Source organism: Oryzias melastigma, linkage group LG7 (genome assembly GCF_002922805.2).
Source record: "Oryzias melastigma strain HK-1 linkage group LG7, ASM292280v2, whole genome shotgun sequence".
Classification (NCBI taxonomy): Eukaryota; Metazoa; Chordata; class Actinopteri; order Beloniformes; family Adrianichthyidae; genus Oryzias; species Oryzias melastigma.
In genome coordinates this window covers 18,727,132-18,749,664 of record NC_050518.1, presented here as the reverse complement: position 1 = coordinate 18,749,664, position 22,533 = coordinate 18,727,132, and the positions used below count along the sequence as shown (strand labels likewise).

Here is a 22,533-nt window from a genome sequence, read left to right as displayed (position 1 = left end):
TATTTTATAAAAACTTTCCCAATAGTTTTTTAATTATGAAGTTTTTAACCAAAATCCCACAACCTAATTGTCTTAAAAAGACAATTTTCATGTTGATCTGAAGCTTCTGTTTCTAAAATCTCCTCTGAGGGGGCGTGGCTTTTGGAACTGAGCTGAGTAGCTCCACACAGACATGTTAAAACTCTAAAAACATGATGTTGAATGGAGCGAGACATGAGCACTGATGAACATCTATTCAGAGTCGTAGATGTAAATGTACTAGACTGTAGCAACAATGCTAATTTACATCTGTAATGCTGTAGCAGCAACGCAGAGAAATCAGGACCATAAATCACTCACACAGTCACATCCTGTGAAAAGCACGTCACAAGACGGTATAAAAGTAAAAGGTCAGAATATAAAGTCACAATAGAAACATAAGACGGGACAGTGGAAAAATAAATAGTTAAAAATCACAAGAAAAGTACATCACTGGACAGAAGAGTAAGAACCTAACAGTAATGATTACATGACGGGTTTGTTTTCATCAAATACTAAAAGTGAATTCTGAATGTTTGTGAAAAGGAAGATTATTCCCGATTTTCCTGGCCTTTACAGACGGAGCGTTTCATCCTAATGCAGTTTTCCTGCGTGGAACCTCACACCCCCTCCAGAGGAGGCTCTGCCTCTCAGACCGCTGGGGTCATTAACCGCATTATATGTTGCCTCCTCACATACAGTCGACATATGAGCGCACAGCGCCGGGATCTATGGAAATATTGACAGAGCGGCGTGTTCGGGATCGATATCTCATTAGGTAAAACGGGGAAGATGGATGCAGGCGCGCTCCCTGACTGCTAACGGAGACTGTAGCTGATGAGCCGGCCATTAGAGGCACAGCCCGACATTTACAATGAACTAAAGTAGCCATTTCCACCGCTGTGCTAATTGTTGTTGCCGATGGCAAATTAGAGGGGATTTTAATGTTTGCTGCCTGGGATCATTACAGCTACAGCGCAGTGATGGAAGGGCCACTCAAAATACATAGAAATGGAAGACTGGCACATTATTTTTAAAACTTTGGTTAAAAAAATAATGAGGCAAAACTGTATGTGAGATTATTATATAAAAAACTGTCTATTGAAAAAATGTGTGGGATCGGTGACTGTATATGAGAAGCCCCTCCCCCCTTGTGTTCCAAACAGGAAGAGAGCAGAGAACCCAAACTACCATAGACGTCAATAGAGAGATAAACAGCAATTACTCCCTTATTTTTGCTTTGTTACTGATGTTTTTGCTAAACTTTAAAGCATTTATTGCAAGTTATTCAAGTTATAAACTGACCAATCAGATTCCTCACTAAAAACATGTGGTGCCTGGACCTCCAACAAGCTCCCTCCCGATTGGGGAGAGTGGTTGCCATAGAAACATTAACCAATTTGGACCAATCTCTGCCTACTGGACCTCGTCTGGTTCCAACATAGCGGTATCTATATCGCAGATAAAATGTCAACTGCATTGACTTCATTTGGTTGGAGCTGGAAACAAGTCACTTTGGGTGACATCACACTCACTCAGTCCAGTCATCTTTTACAGTCAATTGTCTCAATTCCTTCATGACTTCGTCACCCCAAAAACACCAGAACGGCACAATCCAAGTGTCCTGAATTCTAATGCAAATCTGACACCATGATCACTACTTTACTTTTGTGCCAAATATGACAAAATTTACTGAAAAAGTTCTGAAAAATTCAACTTTCGCCTTTTATCCAAGCGAATCTTTCCAGAATATCATTAATATTGATCTCAACTTAGTATTGGACCGATTCCGTCCCACAGATATCGATATTTCAACTCTTGCTTGAAACTTTTCTGCATTAGCAGCCGAGTTGCTGCATCGTCTCTCTCTTCAATCCTGAGAGATCTCAGCAGCAGCAGAGAAAGAGCGGCATGCATTGTTCAGCCTATTTCCACTCTGTTTCAATGTTGTTTTTGACAAATTACTTTCAACTGGTTTTATTGTTCTATTAAAAGGCTAAGAAGTTACAAATTATAGGTATTTCTACCAGTTTTTTTTTTTTTTTTTACTTTTATTTTTATTTCATTGTTACTCGTTTCTTTTGGTCTGTTGACTGTTTTACATTCACGTCTTCCTTTTTTAATTACTTTCAAGAAGATTTTATTTTAATAAACTATTTTCCATTTAATTTATAATGTTTGTCCTAATTCTGTTTTTATGTTTATCAAGTAATTAAAAGGGGAAATTTACCATAAAACTATTGACACTGATTAAAACAAGCGGTCCATTTCACATCCACTGCATTTCCAAACAATATTGATACTGATATCGGCAACATTGACGGCTATTGATTGGTATCGGATCAATACCCAAATGCTCAGTATTCCCCAATCCTAATCCAGCAGCTTTCTTTAATTCTGTCAAACTGGTGTTGAGCTAAAGTTATCCATCCTCCTCATTCTAGTTCTATGATCAACAGTTTTTACAGCTTTTTCATTTTATCCTGACCTGGAGACGTCATTCATTTCTCATGAAGATTTTTAAACAAATACATTTGAGACTTGTTTCCACCATTTTTCAAATGATAAATCGCAAAAACACAATGCATTATGGTCTATATTTGCACTGACTTCTAGGAAATTTCCAAGGGTTTTGTAGATTCGGACACTGAAAAATGTTGAACGGCTTATGCTGTGCAGTAACCAGAGAGTGGTGAGTGAGTTCAGACAGACTTTTTTGTTTGTTTAGTTTAGCAACATTTTTCTTGCATGTCTATAATAAAAGTTCTTTCAGGTTAAATGTCACAGTGACACCTGCTGGTTGGAGGAGTGCTACTAAAAGTCTGAATCAGGAGAATGGGAACAAAAGGGAATGAAAGGGCCTCGTTTTTTTTTCGTTTTTTTTTCTTAGAAATCATCCATCCATCCATTTTCTTGACCGCTTCATCCCGTTCGGGGTCGCGGGGGTGCCGGAGCCTATCCCGGCCACTGATGGGCGAAGGCGGGGTACACCCTGGACAGGTCGCCAGTCTGTCTCAGGGCCGCAATCACACACCCATCCACTCTCACATTCACACCTAGGGGCAATTTAGAGTCACCAATTAACCTATGAAGCATGTTTTTGGACGGTGGGAGGAAGCCGGAGTCCCCGGTGAAAACCCACGCATGCACGGGGAGAACATGCAAACTCCACACAGAAAGGTCCCAGCCGGGATACGAACCAGGGTCTTCTCGCTGTGAGGCAAGAGCGCTAACCACTGCGCCACCGTGCAGCCCTTCTTAGAAATCAGCAGATTTTAATATCTAATATGAACTCATAAATATATGAGTATAAATGATCACATAATTAAAGTTCTAATCAGTGTCTGCGATCAGCTTCAGTCATCTTTATAAGAAACTGGCCCAGATACTGAGCAGAACTTCTCCTCCATGTGTTCCTTAACAACAGATCCTGGTGTTTTACGTGGAGAAACCCTCTATGCTGCTTATCTGCTGACCTTGGCAACGGCTTGCTCATGGGCACAGTCAGCCTAGCCGCTAATCCAGGCAAATCTGAAGGAAAGTGCCGGTTTGCCGCAGCAGCATGGGAGCGAGTTGAGAGGATGGAGTGATGTGGGACACTCCGAGACGGAAAAGCTTCTTTTCGGGGACGATTAGACGGCTAATCCGTGAGCGAAGACGCTCGGGCGATCGGGGACTAAGTCTGCGTTTTTGGACAGCGGTCAGATGGAGGCCGCGCTGCTGCCCACCCGCTGGACTGGAGGAGCGCCGGAGACGGCGAGCTGCCTCTGAGCCGATGAGAGCATCAAACACCCTCGCTCAGTTCTTCTTTTCGACTCCCTTCTTCACGCATTCAGCGGATGCCTAGCAGCTGCTGGTAATTAGAGGATTTTGGAGTCTGACACCAAACTGAATGGAGAAAACATTCAGTCCCCTCATCATGTCCAGCTAATGCCTTTCCGTGTTGCTAATTAAGCGCAGAAGAATGCTGCACTTCAACAGTCGCGCACGAGCGTAAAGGGGTTTAGAGGAAAGTAGAAGATATCGCAGCTACAGGAGAAACTCTGAGGGTGATCAAAGGCTTATGTGTGGCACGCCGACCATCTCTGGAGTGAGGAAAGGCTGATTCCAGACCGCTACCGGTACAGATGAGTGGCACGGTAGATGGAGGCAGAAAAATAGGAGAACACAATTTCCTAAAATCAACAATGGCTTAAGGATGGATGATGGTAAGGGCAGAACAAAAAAGTGAGGAAGAAGAAGAAGAAGCTGAGGGGAAATGGCGCCGATCACAGCTGTGGATGGCACTACGGCTGTCAGGAAATGTAATTTTGAGTGAGTGGGATGTGGGGAGCTCATCACCAGAAGGATGCAGCTGCTTTTCTCCTGCAGTCTGACAGAATCTTTAGACAAACTTATTTATATCTGAATCTTTTTTGTTGTTGTTGTTTTTACAGCTATTTATAACCACATTTGTTTAACTTAACCTAATAAGTAACACAAACGTACGTTACAGTGCCACAAAAAAATGTTCACCAAACCAAATAATGCTGAATTAATGGCTTTTCTGACACCAATCAATATCTATTTTGAGGTATTTCAAAAGAAGGAGAACAAAAAAAACGGAAAACTTGTAAACCTTAAAGCTTTAGAGGCTTCAAACGCTTCAAAGCTTTGAATAAATGGGAACATTTAAGGTTCAAAGTGTTATTGTTAGCATCTGGTTACGCTTTTGAGCATTTCAGCTTTATTTTTTCCCTTATTTTTTAACTATTTAGCTTGTTTGTTGAGTCACAGGAGAAATAAGTAAGAATTTTTTTGACAGTTATCCCTGAACTGAAAATACTCCAGATTAAACAAAAATGAAAGAAATAAAGCTTCATTCACAACACCGGGCCAAAAGTGTGGTTAAGAAATCCTTTCTGCTGGTACCTAAATGACTATTTACTTGATTTTTAGAGAAAAATGCTGTCAGAATAAACGTGGCTAAGTGACTAATCACAAAAATACGACTATGAAAAACAACAAAAAGCATCTAAACCCATTAAGGCAGCACATGGAGGTCCACAGAACCACCTCCTCCGACTGTACTTCCTCTCATCTGTGAGCAGACAGGGGTCCTGCCACACTCGGCGCCGGGTCAGGAGAGAGAAAGGAGGGATTAGGACCAGAGACAGGTGGCACAAAGGTTCCCGGTGCTGAGTGAACAGATGGCAGAGCGAGCATAAATCAGGGTGCTGACCTTTTCTCCCCCAAAGTACAGTCCACGCCGCCGTTTGTGCGCGTACACAAAAACGACCAGCACACGTGTGCACCCCCCCCCCTCACATGGTTATACCGGAGACGGTGTTTACATGCCGAACAGATGTTTGCTTGTCACAGCTGCCTCCGCCGCAGCTCCCAAACCTGCTCGCTGGTCAGGATTAACGCCGTTTACATGATTTAAATTCTTATCAACACGAATGATTTCACTTCCCACCACACCTTCAAAAACACGTGTGATTAACAGGCTGGCACGGCGGCTGGTGTTGTGGTAAATGATCCCTGTGTGAAGGCACGCAGGCTGCAGGGAACACAAGGCTTTAATCTGCCCCCCCACCCCCTAACCGCCACCACCTCACATGCCGAATTATCTTGTCGCTAGGCAATTATTTGTCCTATTCCAGCTTCAGAGTGATGTAAATTACTTTAAGTGCACTTTGCCGGGGCCGCCATTACGATGATGATAATAGCGGCGGCGCTTTGACGCACACAAATATGCAGCTATACCTTCACACGGGGCGTCTGCATGCGGAGGAATGCTATGAGGGAGGAGTTTAAGGCCGCTAAGAAAAAAGTGATTGTGTGCGCTTACATAAACAGGACAGATGGAGACGAAGCTTTAAGCTTTCCTAGAAGGATGCAGCCTCTGTCCGGCTCATCATCCACATAAATGAGGCTTCATTGATTTCAGTTAGGCATCGCGACAAGCTTATATCCAATTTATATAACGACTGGTCTTCTATCTCCAGATTTTGGTCCCTTTTCCCCCTTTTTCTTCTTGCAGTAATCGTTCACTTCCAGTAGGTGTCACTCACGGTTTCTAACCTTAACCTTGAGTTAGAAGGCAAATACCCCCCAAAACTTTCCTCCATAGTTCCACCCCCCCTCATATGAATGTTGCAGGCATGACAGGTTGTTGAGGAAGCGTGTCTTTGAATCGCAGTGCACACGGCATTAAACTGAATGGTGTCATTTTGGATGAATGTGAAGTCATTTCACCGCGGCTGCACCTCATTCTGGGGAAAACACAGGCGTGACTTTGTGGTGGGGGGTGGGGGGGCGTAATACGGAGACCAATTTGGAGGATAGTGAGGAGAATCTGCTGGAAGAGAGGATAAAGACGGAAACACTCACATGTTGTGGAGAACACACCAGCCGCAGTGGGGGTCACCGGAGCTCAGGCACTCTCCACAGGTCTCATACTGCTCACACGACTCGATGGGGACTTGAGTGACCTGCAACGACAAGAAGGCAGGCATCGTAAACAAAACAGAGTCCAATAAAGTAATTATAGTGATTAAATGTGGGAATGAGTAGGGTAATGATTCGTTTAGATGTCGACTGATCTATATAGCGGGAGTCATTTATGCAGCTTCTGTTTCAGCTTTTGAAAGTTTGTCCTCCTTAGTGTCAGTTGAAGAGCTCCAAAAACTTTGAACCTTTGTGGAAGGATGAAAAAAACAAAAAACGTCAAATTTGCTCTAGAGTTTTACTGAGCTTCAGTTTTTATTCTTCAGCATTTCCCTTATATTTTTTTAAGTGTTGATTCCCAATTTATTTTTCCACTATTTTCATTTCTTTTTTCTTTTTTTAAACTTTATTAAATGCAAACAAATGTACAGAACGTTTAGAGAAATGCATCCAAAACAAAGCAATGACAATTAAGACAATTTTCCAACACGGGGGAAAAATGAGTAAAACAACACATACAAGAAAAAAAAAAAAAAAAAATTGATAAATTAAACAAGGGAAAATAAGTTTGTCATCAAGTAAGTTCAACTATGGTATCTTTTGGTGGTATGGATCCTTTTGATGGTGCTATAAAATTGATGTTGTACAGTTACAAAACCAAAAAAAGTAAGAGAAGTTTTTCTAATTATGAATTATTTTGATTTTCTTCTTCCATGCTCAACTTCTACTATCACACTTCCTGTAGCCACTAAGCTAGTAGTAGCAAATTGCTAACAGGATTTAGCTATGAAAATCTTGAAAAATGTAGGCTATTACTTACAACACAAGTTTGTAAAATATCTTTGAAATACAAACTGTATCTTTAATTTTTTGCGGAATGATAGAATGTGAAAATGACAAATTTGCTCTGAAATGTAACTTGGTTTACCAGTTGGGTTGTCTCCTTTTATTTTTGCTTCTTAGTATATTTTTTCACGCTGTTTTAATTCTTCTTCTATGTTACTCACTTCCAGTAAGCTAGCGGCAGCAAATTGCTAACTAGATCTAGTTATAAAAATATGAAATAATAATTAATGAACAATGCAAGTTTGTATAAAATCATTATTTGTTATTATTAAACTTGTTGACTAAAAGTTTGTCACTTACGGATTCAGTTGTCATGAAGATGTTCAACTCCCAAATCCCAAAAGTTTTAATTTTTGTGAAAAAAAAGGTTAAAGGTGAAAACGTAAAATTTGCTCAAGAGTTCAGCTAAGCCTCTGCTTTATTTTCGTATAAATGTTTCAGCATTTCGAAATTATAGGTATCTTCCTTTTTTTTCTCCTTTTTTGATTCCCAATTTATTTTTTCACTATTTTTAATTGAATTCTTTCGTGCTAAACCTCTACTAGCACACTTCCTGTAGACAGCAAGCTAGTAGTAGCAAATTGCTGGCAGGATTTAGTTCTAAAAATGCTGAAAAGTGTCTCACCTACAACACAAGTTTGTATAGAATACTTTTGTAATGCAAACTGTTGACTCTGAAAGTTTCTTTTTCCTTTGTGGTTTTAGAAGTTGTCCAATTCCCAAAACTTTGAACTTTTGATGAAAGCCTCAAATTTGTTCCAGAATTCAGTTAATTTTCTTTTTTTTTTTTAGCTAAACACTTTAGCGAATAGCTGGTGTACCTTTATTTTTTGTTTCCCAGTATGTTTCCACTATTTTGATTTTTCTTCTTCTATGATACTAAACTTCCAGTAGCAATAAGCTAGTGGTGTCAAATTGCTAACAGGATCTTGCTATAAAAATGTAAAAAAAAAATATTCACAACACAAATTTGTATTGAATCATTTTTATTATACAGGCTGTTGACTTAAAGTTTGTCACTTAAGGATTCAGTAGGTATGAAGATGTTCAACTCCCAGATACTAAAATGTTAATCTTAGCAAGAAAAAAAATGCTAAAGATAAAAACTTCAAATTTGCTCTAATTTTGTTTTCAGTTAAATGCTTCATAGAAATAGTGGGTCTCCCTGTTTTAATTCCCTAGTCTATTTTGTGCCAACATAAGCTTAGTGATTTTTGGTCTTTTATGATGCTAATGTTCTAAAATGCTAAACACAAGTTTATTTTAATGTTTTTCATAATAAAACCTGCTGACTAAAAATGTGTTTTGTGAAATTTTATCAATAAAGTCAAAAGTTTTTGAAGCCCTGGCTTAAAGCTGTAGCTCTAACTTGAATAGCCAGCAGCCTCAGCTAGCAGCTCATCTTTATCATCTCCCAGTTAAGCCGTTTCTGTTGCCTGTGAACAGACACAGAGGGGTGCCCATCACGCCCCTGAATGGTTTTGTTGGAGATGTCAACTGCTCCGACTCCTGTTGTCTTTATCCAGGGCCATAAACAGCTGTGAGCAGCTGGGATCAGTTGGCCGGAGCAGGCTGTTTCCCTGCCATCAATGGGCTCCTGTCTCGCCGGAGCTCGTAACGCGGCCACGCACGGACGAGTGGGGACAGATGTAGAGACTCGATGACAAAAACGTCAAATACGTCAGGAGACCATCCACGACTGAGAACTGTGAGCCGCAATGAAATTAACAGCCTAGATGTGTTTTCAGGTGCAAATTGAGGTGCTGTCGTGATTTAATTGGAATTATTTTTAACACTCATTTTTTATCTTCTAAACTCAGCTTTCAAAGTGCTCTGGAGAAATAGATTCCAAGGTTTTTTTTATTTTTTTAAAGAAACCTTTTTAAAAATAGCTTTGCAACCCTGACTTTGGCTTGTTAAACCACTATATTTTGTGAACCATGAAGTTATACCAGTTAATCAGGCACAATATTACTATGTAAAAGATAGTTACTTTTCACACTCAAGGTACACTTAGTTACAGAACATATTAAGCAAATAAAACAGTCACATGACAAGGTATGACTACACTACTCAGCATGGCAGCTGGGGATTAGTCAGAAACATAGATTGGAAGTTTTCTTGTGAATCGTATTAGTTTGCATGTTTGTCTCTTTTACCTGCATAGACCGGGGATAGGAAAACGTTCTTACTCGTGGGACACAGTTCTAAAATTTGACAGAAGGGCCAGACCAGGAGCACATCCGTGGTTTGCTTTGGTAATTCCCCTTGTAAAAAAAGGAACTAAACAGTATCTGGACAGGAATTTACTTGAATATTGATTGAAAATGACTTTAAAAGAGAAAGTTTTTGGAGTTTTTATTTAAAAACTGGGGTTTTTGTTCTTATTTTAGTGTCATCTTCACCAAGGGGTTGATGTTCCTCCTGGAAAATCTACATTTCGGGAAAATGCAGCATTCGTGTGGTCTTGGAATAATTGGAAAAATGTTTGTCTGACTTGGAAATCACACATGAATATCAGAAATCTTCAAACACTACATGAATTCACAACAACTTTCTGTGCCTGAACAAAAAGTGAATTAACTTGTAGTGCGCCATCTGTGGGGAGACATGTGAATTACAGGGAAAATAAAACAAATATGTTTAATCAAAATCATTTATTCCAGTTTTCTGGACCAGATTTTATAGTTTAACGGGCCGCATATGGCCCCCGGGTCGTAGTTTGCCCACCCCTGTCATGAGTACTCTTTGCAAAGTGGCCAACATAACAGAAACTTTATTGCCAATAACTCAACATTTTTTCTTGTAACACAAAAAAAAACAAAACATACTTTCAGTTTAAGTAGCTGTAATGCTCCAAAAATCCTTCGTAGTTTACCAAAGTCGTACTAAAACATTTTCAGGTCAGTAAATACACCCAGAATTCACACAAGATTATGTGTTTGCGAAATTTAAAGGAAGTGCGCCTCATGGTCCAAAAAATACGGTACTTAATGGTTAACCATGAATCATTTAGGCACAAAAAAGCCAGTCAGCTCTAAAGATGAGGCAGTGTGGTGACAATACACACTAAAGCCTTTGTTTGTCCTTAACTTGTCCAGTTCACTCACAGTGTTCAAGGTCACACCGTGCAATATGCAAAGGTAAGCCACATTTAGGGCTAATAGCTGTTTGGGGACGACATTGTTGCTTCAAAAATCCTATTTTATGCCTGTCAAATTGTGTTATGTGGATTCAACCAAATCCAGCTCTGCTTTCTTTCTATGATACATGGTTCCGAATGTTTACATATCCCTCACAAATGCAGGTACAAATGTAGGAGCATGAACACACTCGTGCACGCTTGTCTGTCTTTAAGTGTCCCGAAGGGTTGGCTCACTCACATTTATTCAGAAACGCAGTATCTCTGCACAAACAGACCCCAGTGTTGCTCAGGTGCAGAGGATTTACGTCCATATGGGGCTTCTTTTGAACAGAAATGAGCAGCGTGGAGGTTGATCAAATGTAGGCTGCTTCTCCAAACAGTAGCTAAGTCGGGAGGAAATGGTCTGTGTGTCCCCTCACTTTTATCACTTTTGTTTCCGTCACTTACAAAGATCCAAAACTGGGTTTAAAATTTAAAGAAGGTACAAAAAAAAAACAAAATAACTGCTACTAATTTTTGATACCTCCAAAGTACATATTTGCGAGCAGAATGCCTGTAAGAATGGATAAAACTCACTAAAAATGAGGGTCTAGGTTGACATCTGTTCTTGACCTTTGACCCATGCACTGGGGGAGTGGTGAGCTGCAGACACAGCTGCGCTCAGGGAACCATTTGGTGGCTTAACCCTCCAATCCAACCTCACACTGGGTCCAATTTGGTATGACTCGGCCTGGATTTGAACTCACGGCCTTCCAGTCTCAGGGTGGACACTCTACCACAAGGCCACTGTGCTTATATGTGCCCTTAAGGGAATGCCTACAAAATAAAAGTAAACCAAAAGCAAAACACCTTCGAGCCATGCTAAAGCTAACACGATAACGACGACAGTTACAGAATCAAAGATGGGTGGGGCTTGTATACTGGAGCGTAGAGCATGATGACGTGAAACTTACACCCGTTCACCTATCACAAAATTCAACTGTAATACCTCTTTTCAACATGTAGGGGGCAGCACACAGACGGTTTTTGGCTACATTTTCAGCAATTTAACAAGTTTATTTTGAATTGTCAAAAAGTATCCATCTACAGCACTTTTAAAGTAAAAAAAAAATTAACACCCTGAGCGAAAATCTGAATAAGTACTAAACTACAATGGTGGGAAATTGACTTTCCAGTGAACGTAAAGAAGCAAAATGAAGATATTTATTAACAAATGATGGTGTTTGTTTAATCTTTTCAAATGGTTTGGTCTCAAAAGTGCAGTGTGAAAGCAAAACCCACCGAATGAACCTGCTTTATCCACCACAATCAAACAAAGGTCTCCGGCTTACTCTGGAGTGAAAGCGGCCTTTCAAGCACCCTTCAACCGAGATTACATTTTGCGCAATAGAGAAGTCTGGTAACGGCTGATGAATAGAGTTCCTGAACACGGCGCAGATTCATTTTCTTTCTGTTTGTCTTCTCATTTTCTGTCAGTTGATTGATGATGAGACAGAGCCTGCCCCTGTTCAGCTGCAAACCACAAGCTCACATCAACACTTAATAAGCTGCTCTTCTGTAAAACGTGGGGGAGTGGACGTGCAAATAACATCCTTCAAGTGTTTCTCTGACCCCGGGCGTAGCACCCAATGGGTGGTATCAATTACGGTTAGCACCGGGGGCCTGAATAAACTGTCAGCTGGTTAAAATAAAAAGCTCACTTCTCTTCATCAAAAAAAAAAAAAAAAAAGGAAAGCTGACAGTGAAATTGGTAACGTGTGCATGCTTATTACTGCTGAAAACTCATCACCTGCCAGGAACACTGTGACATCCACTCAATAAAGTTTTTTTTTAATTGTGTTTGTCTTCTAAAATCCACCTGTCCCGAGCCCGGCGGCAACAGAAAGACGTCCCAGAGGACAAAAGAAGCCATTAACACGGTGGGGAGCTGGCAGTCTGTGTGGCAGCTCCACGCCGGACGCTCCTGTTAGATTAACCCCCCCACCCGTCACTTCAACAAACTCTGCTTGTGCGTCCGTCTCGCCTAGCTCCGGGACAAACAGGTGGCGCGCTGTAATGAGCTGCAGACGGGGGTCACATCAGCAGCAGAAGCGGCGTCCGATGACAAACAAGCCCACCACCGAGAGCCCCGTTTGTTTTTCTGATGGAGGGAATGGCAGCTCAGCCGCGGAGAGAGAGTGAATCTCCAGAGCAGCTGAAGTCTTCAGGTCTGTGCCAAAACATACAAGCGCTAAGAGGGGGGGGGGGGGGGGGGCTGAAACTTTATAGTGTAACTTTCGAAGAGGCCCATGAAAGGGTTACAGTGTGGAGGCAGCTGTCAGAGTGGCGTGTGAGCTTTCGAGGGAGCCTCGGGGCAACGGGGCAAGAGAGGCAAAGAGCCGCATCCACTGATAAAAAACAGAGTAAAGATCTGCAAAATAAAGAAAAAAAAAGGATGGTGGGAGTTTACATGTTTTATTCTACCATGGGTCATAGAAAGGGGGTGGGTGTGGGTGGGGTTACAGCAGCTGTTGCCCAGCACACGCTACAGTCACTCAACACGACGGGGGCTGCACAATGAAGCCCCTTTTCCTCCCGCCGTGCGCGTTTGAACGCACACATGCCCGCCGTCCGTAACAGACGCCCGGATCGCCGTTTCTGAGTTCTCCAGGAAAACAAAAAGCTTGGCATGTGATCTCATTACACCGCTAACCTTTGCCGTCCCGGGCTCCCGGTGCACGCAGCTGACTCACCGCCAGCCGAGCGCCCGACAAATGAATGCTAATCGAATTCCAGCTTCTGATGACCTGAGGAGACGGGTTATTCAAGCAGTTAGGAGACGGTGGAGTCGCATTCTGGAAGCACGGAGGGTGACAGGGACAAGAGGCGGGGTTAAACTGCGTCCTTCCTCTTCCAGATTTGTTCTGAAATAACTTTCAGTCATGAAATAATGTCACAATGTAAAGTATAAAAAGAGCTGCAGGAAAGTATTTCTACTGATAAACAAGAAAAAAGTACAAGATTGACAAGTGTATTTGTATCGTCAAGGTTTGAAAGGAGGATATTTAAGTAAACTATGGGAACTTTTGTTTCATTTGTTCTTCCAGATTTGTTCTGAAAGTTAAACCTTTTCTCATTAAACAATAAATTAAAATGTAATGTATAAAAAGAGCATCAGTAAAAGTACTACTAATGGTAGACAAGATGAAGGTACAAGGTTGTTCAATTCAATTGTATTGACAAGGAGTATACTTAAGTAAACTATGGCAACACGTTTCATTTCTTCTTCCAGATTTGTTCTTAGAGGTTAAACCTTCACTCTTGAATTACTGTCACTAACAATGTTATGCATAAAAAGAGCAGTGGAAAAGTATTTTTATACTGATAAACAAGAGGAAAGTACAAGGTTGCCCCATAAATTTGGATTGTCAATGTTTAAAAGGAGTCTGTTTAAGTAAACTATGGCAACACATGTTTCATTTGTTGTAAACAAATACTTATTTTTCTGCTTCAGTCAATCATTAATGATGATTTTTGTTTTTGCTTTAATATAGAACAAATCCTAATGATAAAAAGTCATATTTTTACCCTAAATAAAAAAAAGTCATAAAAATAATTCTGAACCAACACTTTCAACTTTAAATTTTAAGATTTATTAGTTTGTTTTAGTTAGAATCTGTTTTCACTTGAGAGGTTAAGTGTTTCTAAAGACGAATGTCAGCTAATAATATATATATATATATATATATATATATATATATATATATATTTGTTAAAAAATGAGAAAAAACTAGCAAAAACTTTAATGAACTGTTGTTACAGCTGGATTGAAATAGCATAGTTTTCAAAGTGTGTGATTGTCTCCGTTTGCCACTAGATGCCACCTTCTTTTTTGTTTTTTTGTTTTTTTCTCGAAAAAATTAGAGATTAAAGTCACAGAGTTTCATAGATCATCACACTGAATCGTCACTTTGTAAAATTTATGTTCAGGTCGAAAAAAAAACTGATAAATGTATTAAACACGTATTTATAAAGTCAGTTTCTTTGTTTACGAATTTTTAGGAAACATTTACGAAGGCAAATTTTTGCAGCCCTATATGACGATTACAAGTTAAAAATGTATCTGTGGTGCAGGAAAATTATAAGACATGGTTTCTACCAAATAATGCAAACTCAGCAAATAGCTGTCTAATGTTATGAGGATGCTGCTAATCAAGTTTATTACCTTCTTATATATAGAACATATTCATTTTTGTGATGGTTGCTCTTTTGTATATATCTGCCATACTGTAAAAATTTAGACAAAATTAAAGTTGGCGCCTGATTTTAAGTTTCCACTTTGACAATTAAGGGTAAAGTTAAGGGAAAATCAACACTTTTAATGGATCCTACATGATCCTACATGAAGTTGAGTGTACAAACTCAACTCAGTCGCACAGTGGACCAAAATCCAAACACACCTTAGGTCACGGGCCGAACAGGAGAAACATTTATTGTACATACTAAAATTAAACTTTTAAAACTTTAAAAATGAAACTTTTTGACATGAATCATAAAAAGGCAGGAATATCATTTCAGAATAAATCAATTTATACCTTAATTAATAACTTTCAACATTTTAACCGGACATAATTTTCCAAAGGGCTGGATCCGGCCTTTATTTTAACACATGTGATGTAGAGACTGTTTGATATAAATCTGGTCCGTAAAAACCACACAAGCATAAACAGCCATGGAAGAACTTGTATCTGTTTGTGTGTCGTGCTTGAGAATGAATGCTGCCCTGGGACCGTGCTGGCTGCGCCTCAGTGATGGATGGGGGCGCAGGGGATCAGTCGCAGCCGTGGATGGAGAAGAGACAGAGCGAGCGCGGCGAGGAAACAGCTCACTCCCACAACTTCTGATTCCAGACCCAACCAAACCGGGTTAAGCTAAAGAAATTGTGGCACAAAGACAAAAAAAATCCCACCTCAACTGGCAAAGTGAGGAGAAAAAGAAAAGCATTTTGCATGCTGTTGTCAAGGCAACAGCCCAGACTCTGACCTTGGGAGCACTCTTACATCTAGCACCACCATCACCAATCCCTCCAACCTTCAAAACCTTGAGCCGTGCATGGTAAACAGCTAGCTCCTCCGGGGACTTTCTGCCATCTACACCTTCCTTCGACGCACACGTTGGTGGCTCCTCTGCACCCTTTTCCATTTTTAATGAGAGCGAGCCAGGCGACCACATCGCTGCAGCGAGGCACATCGATCATGAGCGCAATACCCATTCCAGCAGAGAGGAAGGAGGGCGGCATGGAGGGGGGTGAATGAGAGTCTGTGTTTGAGTGGGACTAATGACAAAAGCACGAAAGCAGAACAAATACTTGCTGCTGAATGAATGAAAACAGATGAAATAGACAGTCTCTTACTCCCACAGTGACCCTGCGGCCGCCGGTTCTCGCAATAAGGCTCTAAACGGCGGGGAGTGGGAGTGGGGGGGGGCGTCTGAACTTTCTCTACAGCAGGACGCCCTTTAATCTGTTCTAGTAATCCAGAATCTTCTCCTGGGAGACACGTTTTTCTCATCTCTCTCTTCATCTACTTCTGTTTTCTACAGCTCAACATCCATCGACTGAACTCACTTGGACCAAACCAAATCCACTCTGTGGAAGAATACTCTCTTTTTCTTTTTTTTCCCCTTTACTTCTGATTTCCTTGTGATGAAGGTTATTTTTTATACAAGTGGTGTGGTTTTTCTGCATCTGGTTCATCAACATTCAAGTAGACTTTGTCTGAGCCGTTGACTGTATAAGAGAACTGGACTGAGTGAGTGTGATGTCACCCACAGAAAATGACTCGATTTCAAAAGAAATTAAGTCAATTCAGTTGTGATTTGGATGTCGCCATGTTGGAACCAGAAACGTCAGTAAGCAGTGACTGACCTGAGGAAGTTTGAGTCAACATTTCAACCACTCTCTTCAATCAGGAGTTAAAATAGTACTGGGCCACAGACAGGAAAATAATGCAAACACTAATCAGGGGCTCCCAACCTTCAAGACGCGGTGCCGTCTTGGACTGCTGGGTTTTGTTATTTTAGTTTGGGGTTGGACCTTGGTAGTCTTGTTTTCTTTAGATAGATTTTGGTTAGGCAGCCTTTAGCAGGAAGCTGCTGAGTGTGACGGTCGACATGGCTGGGTCAGTGTCTCTGACTTATTTTAGTTGAACCAGCACACTTATTATTTCATTTTGTTCTTTCTTTGTAGGACAGATTTTCATTTATTTTAATAAACTGTGTTCCTTTTATCATTGGTGTCCAATTTTTATGTTATTGTCCCCTAGACCTGAGGCAGGTGTGCCTGTTGGGGTGTAACACTACTCTCTATGTAGTGCGTTTGCCATTTTCTAGTGTTGTCTGAAACAAACAATTCAAAAATGGAGTGCACTAGAAACTACCAAGAAGTTTTTGCAAAAACCTAGCGTGCATCAATGCTAACTATTAGCCGTGTCCGAATTGCTTTTAAAATCCAGGACAGATTTTTTTTTTTTTAAGTTTAGAGACTAGGGTGGGATTTTGGACAAAGCCCCACAGTCCAACACCACAACACATTAACCGCTGTAGCATATTCACAATAGTATCCAACATGTTTTGTAACCCAAAAACCCCCTGAAATTCTGACAGAGCGTCACGTACATTTCAAAATTGCTTTGACATGAGCAGCAAGAATGAATCCACATCTAAGTCTAAAGGAAGGCTTTCAAGAGTGCAAAAATATATGGTACTAGCTGTTAAAGTCTATGGGGTTTTGCTACTTGGAACCAGCGGGTACTTCCTGTTTGAAACACAAGGGGGGAGGGGTCACTCGGTCCAATTCTCCTAATATACAGTCAATAGTCACATGCCCCCAGGAAGAGAGCGAGGCGAGAGGTTCGTCTGAAGTGTTGCGGCTAGTCTGAGGATAATCACGCCTCGAGACTCCCGCCAATTACTGCTGGCTTGATTAAGGACGCGTCGGGGGCACGGCCGTGATTGCTTCGGGTGAGTGGGTGCTGATCTTTCTCGAGGCCTTGAGGAGAAGGCACCACAACAGCTGGAGGCTTCGGGGGGTTTTAAGAGGCACATCCAAGGAGACAGGGTGGGGGGAGACAGCAATTATTGCAGCTACATCTGCTCATCATGCCTGCGCGCAATCTCTTCATCGTGTACATCAAGACAGCTACAACCTTTATCCCCCGGAGACGCATTGTTCTGAGCTGCTCGCTGAAAAGAACCGCTGTGGATGTTGTTACACGAATCAAAAGACTTCCTCCGCAAGTTTGTTTGTTGGATGCGAAGGATTGATTTCCTTTTACTGCAAAAACACTTACTGCAAAACTTTCAAATGCTGGCTTTGTGTGGAATCCAAGAATCGCGGCTGAAGCGGCAGGCGCAGTTGGAGCCTCTTCTGACGGCTGGCCTTGTTATACGGGGTGGGGGCAGTTTCATGCAAACTGATTTTGAAGTAGCAGAAATAGCATTCAGAGTAGATATTATTCTGATTTCAAGAGGCCCAACAAGAGGGGGAAAAAACAAGGTTGGTGCAGAATGAAATGACACAGCTTTCACTCACACCAACACACTCTAGAAATGATTTGGTGTGAAAATTGGAGCTTTTAACCTTTATTGTCAAGGCCATTTTACTCCGGTACAGCTATTCCTTGATTCCCCCTTTTGTGCCTTTAACCCACTCAAAAGCAAACAGTTATGGAGACGCAAATAAAAAAAAAACACGATTTGTTTGCTTATTGGATTTGGCCTGAGCTCCTCGATTTAGGGTCAACTGAAAACATCAAGACCCTGCAGCGCCGAGACAAAACAACCGAAAATCCTTCAAAAGTGATGAGGTAGCCATTGAAGTTTAATTGACTAATTTCGAAGCCCCTCCTCTCCCTTTTAGCTGGAGCCCCCCCTCGGTCCGCGGCGGGCCCGGCCCTGGCAGCTCATCAGAAGTAACAGACTGGTAAAAGACAAACTGCCGGGCGGGGGGGAAAAATAAATAAGAAGGGGGGCGTAACAGGTCAAGCATGCGCCGCCTGACCGAAGTCTGAACTTTGAAGCTCAGCAGCCATTAGGTGTTAAAGCTTTAAGTGAAGCAATAATTATCAAATTAAAGTGGTTAAAACACAGCTTTCTCCCCAGTGTCTCATAATGGGGAGTGTTTCTGCGTTGTCATGGTTTTCTTTGACACTACGTGTGGATTGAGGTTCGTGTAGGAGGTCACAGAAGTGCATGAAACAGGTTTCCTCCTGACTCTAACCAGTAACAGACTGCAGACTCGGCTATGACTGTGACAGAAAAACAGCTTTACTTCAGATTACCAACACTGGTCTGAGATGACTTCACTAAACTCAATCCAGCCTCGTCTAAATGTGTCAACAAACGATTTTCGGATGAAAGTGCATCCATCATCCACATGTAAATGGATCTTTGTGCTACTAAAACAAATATTTTTCAAAATCCCAAGTGGCTCCATGTCATACATTAAACTTAAGAGATTTTCCATGAGCAAACCAGTTGCTATTAGGAAACTCCCAGGAGGCCTCTAATGTTGTAGTTTGACACCAGAACATACAGCAGCTTCTCCACTGGAGGTGAACAGAATCTAGCAGAACAAATTGCCTCTCAAAACCTGCTAGCATGCTAGCTAACCAAACTGTTGCACATACTTAGCTAAATGCTACAAAAATGCTCATTTTTCTTTGTGTTTTTTTCCATTAGAAATTCAGTTTTAAATTGTAGGTGTGACTTTTGGCGTGAAGCACCCCGCCCCCCTTCCCCTCCCCGTTGCTGAGAGCTCTCTGTTTTCACACTCTCCTGCTAGCTTATAGCCAATCACAACCCCAACCTAATTTTACTACAGTAACAAAAATGGAGAGCAATATTGAAACAATCCAGTCGTACAGTTTTGAGCCAAATACTAGCTCGGAAAACAAAGACGTACATGGATCTATTTGCCTAAAAGCCGATTGGATCAGAATGTAGCGGGGCAGAAAGCTTTGTATTATATTTTCTACATCACAAATACACTACTTTTTGAACAAAAGTTTTTTTTGCCTGCTCCCGATTCACAACAATTTCAATAAAGAAATACTCAGAAAAGCAATTTTAATCTCAATTTTATTTTTATATGTCCCCTATAATAAAAAAAATGCCTCAAGAACATGTTACAAACACCAAAAACTGTTAAATGAATATTTTTGATAAATAATCAACATGTAAATGTACCTCCTTTTTTTTTTTACAGTTTTTAATGCAACTTCTCATGATGTAAATCCATGGAAGTAACAGACTGGCAAAATAGGGACACGTGTAACTTTTAAATTACACGCGTGTTATTGAGCAGTTGTGACTTTAACGTGAAAAATCCCATGTGTCACAGTCAAACTACACAAGCGACTTTGCAACTGTGACTTTGAAATTAAGCCCCACATGTGTGACTTTCACATCATACAGAGGCAGACAAGCAACAGATTTGCCTCATACTGTGCGTCCATTACTAAAACGCTTACAGCACTATGCATGTCTGACACAACTAATTATACCGTAGTAAATTATGCTAATAACATTTTTTTGTTAATAAAATGATGCATTAGAGACAACCACTGAGGTTAGGTAGTGCCTGATTTCACTAAAGAGTCTGCTGACTCAAACAACAAGAAGGAATCAGCCACAGGAGATACAACACAATCAAGAAGAACAGCTGCGATGGTTTTGGCCCATTGACCAGACGTTCTGCCTCAGCTCTGAAAATCTCACCATGAAGCTGTTTTATGCTACATTCAAACGATTCGTACATCAAATTTGCGTCAGCCTCCGTTCTTTTGTAGTGCATCAAATTTGGTCCCAGACACCAACAACTGTATTCATGAATGTGGGAGGAGCTACCGTCAACATTTTTTTGCCACTTCGCTCGCTACAAGTATTGATTAATTTACAATGCATGGACAGCACAGGTGACGATGAGAGATCAGGTTTACTTAAAAGCTTCGGTGATCACATCTCAATGTCTGCGTTCATGAGATCATTCAATTATGTTTTGTTTTTTTTTTTTGGCCATAGTTACCTTCGCACAGCACGATGGGTGCCTGAATGACGGCCGCTTTCAGTGTTACTTCCATATCTCTGCAACCTAGTTTGATGGCTTGCTGTAAGAAAACTATAAGGCCATGTACCAAATTTCTTCCCTTCTCACTTTATAGTGCATTAGCCATTTTGTAGTGCTGTCTGAATCTACTAATTCTACAAATTTCCCAGAAGTCTTTGACAAAAACTATTGAAATATAGACCACAATGCGTTAGGGTCAAATATTTTTGAGAAAAAAAAAAAAGTTTAAATGTATTTTTTTTACAAACCATCCACAGTTTCATCATCAGAACACAGTGGAGTCACAAATAGACGTCATGAAATGTTCGCATAGAATCAATTTTTATTTTGTGAAATTGGTAACGTCATATCCACTATATAGTTTTTAGTAGTTATGGAATAGGATGGGAATTCTGACAGCACAAGTTCAAGAGTTCAGGGGGAGAACGATCAGATTCTCCTCCGTGTTGGTTTTCAACTACATCCGATGATCACGTCACCAACATGTCATGGGCCAAGGCTGAGTCCCTGATTGGTTGACGCGACATACTTTCAAAATGTCAGATACTTGAACTCTTGATGCGATGCTCAAATAACCTCCAATGACTAAAAGGACTTATATCATGCTATTCTTAAGCCTTTCAGAGTAAACTCTATCCATTAATATCATAATATAGGGCTGCGTGATATTAGAAAATCTTGTGATATTAGTGATCAATATTGCAGTTCAAACCATATTTTCCGATACATGAATTGCACAGGCTGATATTGCTATGATGATATATTTGATATGTATTGTGCAGAGCTATGATAATATTTTACCTTTGGCACACAAAATAACTATTTTTTTTTAATTTTTATGAGCTCATTTTCCAAACCCGAAGTAAGACAACTTTATTTCTAGCTAGCTGTAAGCTAACTTTAAGCTAGCTAGCTTTACGCAAGTTCCTTTAAGCTAGCTACAGCTACCTTTTAGCTTGAAGATACCTATCTTTATATAATTTTCTGTAGGCTAGCTCCACCTTACAGAAAATTGTGTTTGGTGGGAATGTAGCTTTAGTGTTCAGCAGGACACCCAGTAAATGTTCTTTTCTTGATTTTAACTAATACATTATCTGTTGACAAACTTTGTAGCTGCAACATAAGCGTTTTGCTAATGTACAGATGGCGCAATAGTGTCTACAAGCACTAACATCCAGAAGGTTCCGCTCTCATGGTTCTGGCAAAACAAGCATCTCTTATGCACATGCAGGTGAGTAAAGTATACAAAGCAAATCCTCCACAAGCTTGTGCTAACACAGGATCCAGTTTCAGCATGTGTTCCCCGGGCTGATGACCCACCGTGCGCGTTGACGGCGAGGCACGGCAGCTGGGGCTTGGAGAAGACGGAAGCCTTCCCTAATCCGCGTTTACGCGTGTTTGCGAGCGTGCGCCCAGACATTAGCACCGGGACCAAATCACAAAGGACTCTGAGGGGAATGTGAATGCAGAGGTAATGGAGTAAGGGAATCGACCAGTAAGAGGGATGAAAATTCCAGCTAGTCAATACAGCCAGGAGTCCATCAATTATTTATGGCATCAATCGCCTTTTTTGGGAAGAGGAGAAGAGGAGGGGATGGGACAGAGGGGAGGAGTGTAGATGTACGACTCTGAAGGTGCTTTTGGGTTTATTGCAAATCAGTTGCTGCTTTATAATGCCAACAACGGCTTTCAATACCATCGTTTCACAGAAAAACAAGGTAAACACGAGGAGATATCTGATTTTTCAGCCACTCCCTGCTGTCTACTTTGTTCTCTGTTCACATTCTTTACTGTGAAGGAATGGATTTAAAGACCAGAAGAGAAGAAAACATCTTTATTTATTTATAGCAGGAGTCAGAGCACAATATCAAGTGCTGCTAATTACGCTGCTATAGATTGGACTCCCTTCCAGATCCCAGCTTCGCTCTTCTAACATGAGGTGTGATGGTTATCAGCTATATGATCTGTTTTTTTTCCAGTTTCTTTT

At 40.9% G+C, this 22,533-nt stretch overlaps 1 protein-coding gene across 3 annotated transcripts in view; it reads right to left on the bottom strand.

Moving 5' to 3' along the window:
• The window catches only part of plxna2 (plexin A2), a 233,918-nt gene that overhangs the window by 91,860 nt on the left and 119,525 nt on the right, over positions 1–22,533 (bottom strand). For all 3 annotated transcript variants that reach the window (XM_024292841.2, XM_024292840.2, XM_036212847.1), the window contains exon 5: positions 6,394–6,494. In XM_024292841.2, coding sequence (XP_024148609.2) covers positions 6,394–6,494 — 101 coding nt within the window. The remainder of the gene's footprint in view (positions 1–6,393; positions 6,495–22,533) is intronic.